This window comes from Triticum dicoccoides, chromosome 6B (genome assembly GCF_002162155.2).
Source record: "Triticum dicoccoides isolate Atlit2015 ecotype Zavitan chromosome 6B, WEW_v2.0, whole genome shotgun sequence".
NCBI lineage: Eukaryota > Viridiplantae > Streptophyta > Magnoliopsida > Poales > Poaceae > Triticum > Triticum dicoccoides.
Window position 1 is genome coordinate 293564980 of NC_041391.1, and position 7188 is coordinate 293572167.

Sequence of the window (7188 nt, forward strand, 5' to 3'; positions counted from 1 at the left end):
CGCCCTTCTCGAGCTCTAGAGCTGGCACACTCATGGAATCCTGGGATTCCACTGGGAACACATCACAATTCCATCTGGCGATGTCGGTTCCACCCCTCCTGCAATCAAATCTAGCACCATCAATGGATGGATTTGCAAAAAAATGGGGGAATGAACTCGGGGAAGAGAGACCTTGGAGCAATAAGAACATACCCGTCGACCTCCAATCCGTCCGTCGACATCTCGCTGGTGGGGAGTTATCGCGGCGCGCCTTTGTGAAATAACAGAGTAGCCGCCGCGAGCTTTGTGTGGAAGAGAGGGTAATGCTGAGGCAACCTAGTCGCATGGATCTACCTGCTCCACATATGTCACCGGGCCCATTTAGATGTGTTGTTTCGAAATGCCACTCCTGTACCAAAATGGCGGTGCAGGCCAATGAGTGATCCCGCGGGCCGGGGGACAGGAACGATTGGTGGGCCAAACAGCAATACACCTATGCGAGCCTGCGAGCCTAGGTGCACGGACCGTATTTCACCCAGTAGGCCTGCCACGCTCCTGCAATGAAATGACTGATCCACAATCCCAAAGCCCATCCCAACGGACCAGATTGCGGCCTGCCTATAGCCCGGTCACCAAAAGCCCTCACACGAAGGCTGTACCTGTATGGTTGTATCTATATTCTCTTCATGTTCAGTGAAATGTTTGTGTTTCTCAAAAGATAAAAAGGTGAGAAACAGATAGGTTGCTTATTGGGTAGCGTCCCACCTTGTATATTTTTTTTAAGGGACAATTCCATTTCTGCCCCTAACTGGAACCCACTACTCAAATTTGCCCTTAATTTCAATGTGTGCTCAAATTTGCCCATCCGCCCTTAGTTGCCCTTATAGAAATGCCCTTTTGCGTCATTACCGTCCCGTCAAATAGCTTTGACCATCTCGAAAAAATAGCAAAAAAATTAAAAAAATCTAAAATCTTGAGGGATCAAATATACTCAGGTGCGCAAGGTGCGTGCAAAATTTCGTGCTATTTAGAAATACCAGGAGCTCGTGGCAAAGAAAAACAATAAATCTGTACATCTTTAAATAGTAAATTCAGAAAAATAGCAAGAAAATTCAGAATAATATTAATTTTTTTGGCATCCAAGATGCTCAGGTGCGCAAGGTGTGTGCAAAATTTTGTTATCAAATGACATGCGCGGAGCTCTAGCAAAAAAACCAAAATAGTGTCATTTTTCAAAGTTTTTTTCCGAGACAAATTTTGTTTTGTTCTCCACGAGCTTCTACAATGTCCAAACACAACAAAATTTTACACAGACCTTACGCACGTGAGCATCTTGGGTGCCTGAAAATTTTCATATTTTTTGAATTTTCTTGCTGTTTTTTGAAGTAGTTCACAGGCATACATATTTACTGTTTTTCCTTGGCTACGAGCTCCTGGAATGCCCGAACAGCATGAAAACTTGCATGCACCTTGCAAACCTGAGTACCTTCGATCCCACAAAATTTCAGTTTTTTAATATATTTTTTGCTATTTTTTTGAGATAGTCAAAGTTGTTTGACCGGGCGGTAACAACGCAGAAAGACATTTCTATAAGGGCAACTAGCGGCAGAGGAGCAAATTTGAGTAGTAGGTTCTACTTAGGGGCAGAAATGGAATTGTCCCTTCTTTAAAAGAAGTGGATATGAAAAATGATGCAAATGTTACTAGGACATGAATACAGATCGTATGTTTGCACAATGCAAAATGGATATTAACGCCTACCTAGCATTTATAGGACAAACACCGATATAATACACAGGTCCAAACATATATTTCCCATTTATAGGACATCAAACACATTATAATACACCGACCAGCATACACATAGGGGCAACTGCAAGTATCACCAGGAGGGCCTCCCCGTCCATATGAAAATTATGCAGTTATATCCAGATGATGCAGAGAAGACCTTCCTTCAGGCAAGCATCCTGCTCAGACCCAAAGGAAAAACAATAACAGAGGCTAACATAACAAATCCCAATGCAGCTTCCCTCCATTGTGTACCAACAATACAAAATGGAAGCACACCAGGAGAAAAAAAATCAGAGCATGCAACTTTAACATCTCGTGTAAAGATCGAGAAGCGGCAAAAAAGGATCTCCAAACAAAAGAATTGATTGACATACAGCTCGGGCCCCATGGAGCCCGTATCTAAGGACACAAGATCTACAGACTCCGACGCTGCGGAGGAGAGGAGCATCAGCACCGGTAAGTTAAACAGGTCAACACCACAATTACAAAAAGTAGTCGGGGGTCTTGCGTGTTGTGTCAGGCTCGATTTGCCGAGGCGCTGGATCAAACTGGAGGAAGTTATGATCCATGTTTTCCCCAATCTCAAGAATAGCGGCCATGTTACCACATCGGTAACAGTAGTTTGGTGCACTGAAGACCGTTACAACATTCTTATCCTGCGTGAGAAAATCAGAACATGGTAATTATTCAACCTTCCCATGTATGCCACCAGAAGAGTATAAAACCTTGCCTAACGCAAGAATGCATGAAAATTTGCAGTCACGACTGTTAATTTAATAACCACAGGTGATGCTACAAGATACAACAAAGCAAATCGCCAATTGAAGGTTTTCTGCTTATGTAAGCACCAAAGCAAAAGGCTCGCACATAAAGGATGATGTAGTTTCCAATATTTTAATCAAGTTCCCTAGTATCTTTCTGATGATACGCTGAAGTGGGATGAGTGATACTTTGCTCAATTCCCTTGAAAAATGCAGTCAACAGAGAATTAAAATCTGCCTTGTGATCCTGTTTGATGCAGGATTGGGCTTATATGTTCCCTCCACTGTACACCTTTGTCTGTTTTCCCTTACATACATGATATGGACCTCAGTTATCTACACCAGTTGGCCCACACAGAGAACCATAGACTATGATTAAGCAGTAGGTTGATTTGGTCCCTCCAGAAACTTAGATAAAGTCGTTTTAGTATTTTTCTTTTTCAGGGAGGCTTTGTGCATATTGAGGAATATGTAAACACATCAGTTTATAATTTAACACAATTATAAGCGCAATGGTATGTAACCTTAATTAACTTTTAACCAAAGAACTGGAAAGTTCCAGATTCATGCCATTGGTTAAACAAATACTCCCTCCTCGAATTACTTGTCGCAGAAATGGATGTATCTAGAACTAAAATACGTCTCGATACATGCATTTCTCCGACAAGTATTTCCGGACGGAGGGAGTAGTTAACAATGTACTTTGGATTTGTTCATTAGATATTCAAGCAACTTTGACAGAACGATTATGCTCAAACTTTTCAGTAGGTATTTTCTACGAATGACTACAATTGGTTAATTAATTGCAAAATAAAATAATCAAATCATATTTTTTTTCCAATGCTGTGTTCTGAACACCAACCTGGCACCAATTGAATCCTTCCATTACAAGTTGATGGGCCCTTGATATAAGAGAGAGGCCATTTGTATGGTTGAACTGTTGTGCGATATCCTGCCCAAACGTATAACCCGCTCCTCTTGGTGAAATCCCCCATCCACATCGATCGTCTGGATCAGACCACAATAGATCACACATGGGCCCTTCATGAGGAACCTGCAATCATTATGAGAAATATGTGATTAAACTGAGAGTAAACATTTTGCAATAAGTCCAGTTTCTTCCTCAGTAATCATGGAAACAAGTCACGACTCGAGACTTAACAGATACATCAATCTCCTTCATAAGCACAACAGGTATCTGTTAGAAATACAATTATATACAGCCATCCACTTCATGGTCAACAACTCAACATTACAAACTGTAGAGCTCTAATCCTCAGAAGAGAAAAACTTCATTTATTCAGTATTCTAACAAAAAAAGATGGTAAAGGACATCATGTAGATCCACTACCACAACTCAGTAATGATTTATTAATAATAAATATTCTCCATCAGAATTCCTAATGCCACCTCATTGAACTAAATCAAGTTTTTCAGATTGATATTTTATCTGAATTAACATCCACATGATGTGAATCAAAATACAGGAAAATCGATGATATCACAGAACAGTTTTCATTGCATATACCTGCCTAGTGCCTAGGTAATACAAATAGCAAAGATCGCCATCCATGCATGCTTCTAAATGGGAAACAAGAAAAGAGCACTAGTTCATAAAGACAGCAATAACTTTGCTGCTTACCTCTTGTATGCGATCAAGAGCACGGATGTTATCTAGTGTATCCAATGATGGAGAGAGACCACCATGAAGGCAGAACACCTACAAATAGGTGTTTCCCATATGTCAGGCACATATATTAAATAAGCCTGCACTGGTCGTGCAAAATTACTTGAATAACAAACCTGGTTTTCTATAAGAGCCGTGAGAGGCAAATAATCAAACAGGTCTGTAAAGTACTTCCATACATTAGCATTCCCATATTTTCGCAAGCACTCGTCATAGAAGCCATATCTGTAGCAAAATAGTCGATGTCAACAACTAAGTTGTAGCACAACCAGTGAACATTTTGCCGAATAGTATAATTATAGTTTTCATGAATTTCCCCAAAATTTTACTAATGCATCTATATGAAAATTAGTACTACTCAAAAAGCATAAATGTGAAAACTATAGTTATTTTAGGATCTAGCTGGAAGCTATGGCTTAGCCATAGTGCATCAGACGAGTGTGGCAAAGTACATCTCCAAGATTTAGTCAATTAGACAAAAGTTAATTCAGGATCAAACAGGCTAGAAAAGATCAAAAGATTACATGTTGAATGCCATCACTTGATAGTTGTTACTTCATATGGGGAAGTACTCAATAATAAGGAACTGAAATCAGCAATCCAAGTCTAGAAGGGCATAAACTCACACTTGAGTGATTTGTCTGCTCTCATGATTTCCTCTCAATATCGTAATTCTGTCTCTGTAGCGAACTTTCAAAGCCACTAACAGCGAAACAGTCTCCACCGAATAGTAGCCACGATCTGCATTAAGAGCAATATTACAGATTTATCCATATTGGGAATGCCACAAGATGGAGTGCATCTAAAACTAAAGATAGAGTGCACTTGTTATCATTAAGTGCATCTAAAACAACATTTAATTGCCAACAAAATTATACATCTTCAGGTCTTGAGGAATTTTTTGAGATCGAACAGAGACGGCGTGGACCTTTTTTTGGTCGTTCTCAAGCACCTGGTATCATTTAATGAGAATTCTTAACTTCTTTCTAGCTACAAGCCTACAGCCCTTATAGTGATATCTACGAGGACCTAAAGATAGGACTCGCACAGAATCCTTGTAAGCTATAGGTCAAAAGAAACATAAGACACATAGCCAGCACAGGATACCGCCATGGGAACCTAGAGAGGTAATAGAAGCTACATACATACTACTAATAACCAGCACAAACATCTGGAAACGAATTCTCCTGACAAGAATAACCGCCGGCTGAATTCCGTGTATGATCTATAAAGAAGGCATATTTTGCCGCAGAAACCCCTAGAGATGGACAAAAATCGAGCGCTGAAAGGGCGGCCGCCCGCACGCACGCGAGAGGCGAAAGGAGGCGAGGCGTACCGACGTAGTCGCCCATGAAGAGGTAGTTGGTATCGGGCGACTCGCCGCCGATGCGGAAGAGCTCGATGAGGTCGTAGAACTGGCCGTGGATGTCGCCGCAGACGGTGACGGGGCAGCGGACGGGCTGCACGTTCCACTCCTCCATGAGGATGGCCTTGGCCTGCTCGCAGAGCCCCTTGACCTCCGGCTCCGGGAGGTGCTTGCACTCGCGCAGGTGCGCGATCTGCCGGTCCAGATCCCCGTGCGGCGGCATCTCGGCCGCAGGGGCTGGCTACGGCCCGGGCGCGCGGTCGGTCGGTCGCCGGCGAGGAGGAGGGAGGGGCTAGGCCGGGGCTAGGGTTTGCGGGGGATCAGCGGAGGGGGAGGGTGTGGAGCAGCTCAAGCCTCCATTTTTCGCTTTGTTTTATACGAAGCGAGATTTTTCTTCGCCTCCAACACTCGCAGGCGTACACAACGACCGGGGCGGCTGTGCTGTGCTGCCTCCTGGCTGGCTGGCTTGCTTGTGCTGTTCTGCGAATTGGTGGGGTTTTTTTTAAAGGAACACAGGAATGCATTCCATTACATACCAATATTAGGCAAATCGCCCATTACATAATTCAGTACAAAGTCTGGGAGCTGACTCAACCAGGTTTCACACATTTCAGCTCCCAAGTTAACTCCATACGCAGTTAAGACATGTGCCACTCTGTTACAAGCCCGAGGGCAAGACACAACCCTAGCAGAGGAAAACTGCACACTCAGTTGGAACGTGATACTCCTAATAATAGCTCCTATGTTCATCAGATCATACTCATTAGAATTCACTGCCCTTCTCAGCTGCGTGGAATCAGTTTCGAACAACACCTTGTCGCAGCCCATATGAGCAGCCATTTTTATGGCATACAACAAGGTCAAAGCTTCAGCATGCAGAGCATCTGAGATATGTACCAAATTGCCTGCCCCTGCAGCCATCGCCCTATCTTGCTCATTTCTAATGACGAATCCCCAGCCGCCGGAATTGGTGTCCCTGTGGAAAGCTGCATCAGTATTAATCTTGAGAAAGCCACTTGGCGGCCGAGACCAACTATGGTACAACTGCAGTTTTTGCTCCTTGATAGTCCTTTTGATTTTCATTACACTTGATAGATGATAATTAATAGAAGAACAAACATCATCAGTCGAGATAAGGGCTTCGCCTTTATTTGCCTTATTGCGAACATGCCACCAAAGGAGAGGTGAGCTGGTCAGAATGGCTGGACATGCGTTGCCGACGACGAGACTTTAAGAGCATCTCCAGCCGTTGGCCCCCTAGGGGGCACGTAAAATCGCCATCTGAGGACGAGTCAGCGCAAAAGATCGGCCTGGGGGCGAGTGGATTGCCAGTCGCCGACCCCAGGGCCGCCCTAGACGTCGTCTAAGTTTAGAAAAAACATTCGGCAAAGTTCGGCTAAACTCGGCTAAAATTGGGCAAATTTGGTACATATTAGACATGTTCGACAATTTACATAGCAAATTTATCTAAAAAAGCCGAAACTACAACTAAGGGGCGAAGAAGTCGTTGAACGCGGCGTAGACGCCGCCGTCGCCGCCATCCTCGTCGTCGTCGTCAACGGCGGCCTTCTCCTCCTTGACGCGGCCGCCCCTGTTGGACCCCT

At 43.6% G+C, this 7188-nt stretch overlaps 1 protein-coding gene across 1 annotated transcript; it reads right to left on the reverse strand.

Moving 5' to 3' along the window:
* Positions 1-1767: 1767 nt before the first annotated feature.
* Positions 1768-6030, reverse strand: LOC119323028 (serine/threonine-protein phosphatase PP2A-3 catalytic subunit-like). The gene is made up of 6 exons (XM_037596591.1): positions 5555-6030; positions 4845-4959; positions 4335-4443; positions 4174-4251; positions 3394-3585; positions 1768-2426 (listed from the first exon to the last, which is right to left on the reverse strand). The coding sequence occupies exons 1-6, from the start codon at positions 5805-5807 to the stop codon at positions 2253-2255; spliced, it is 921 nt and encodes a 306-aa protein (XP_037452488.1). The 5' UTR covers positions 5808-6030; the 3' UTR covers positions 1768-2252.
* Between the last annotated feature and the right edge of the window lie 1158 nt (positions 6031-7188).

Excerpts from the sequence above, each read along its gene's own strand:
- LOC119323028 (XM_037596591.1), bottom strand. The coding sequence starts at position 5,807 with ATGCCGCCGCACGGGGATCTGGACCGGCAGATCGCGCACCTGCGCGAG. Across the intron at positions 4,252-4,334 it reads CGGCTCTTATAGAAAACCAG|GTGTTCTGCCTTCATGGTGG; the intron begins GTTTGTTATTCA and ends ACCTATTTGTAG. Across the intron at positions 2,427-3,393 it reads AAGGATTCAATTGGTGCCAG|GATAAGAATGTTGTAACGGT; the intron begins GTTGGTGTTCAG and ends TTTCTCACGCAG.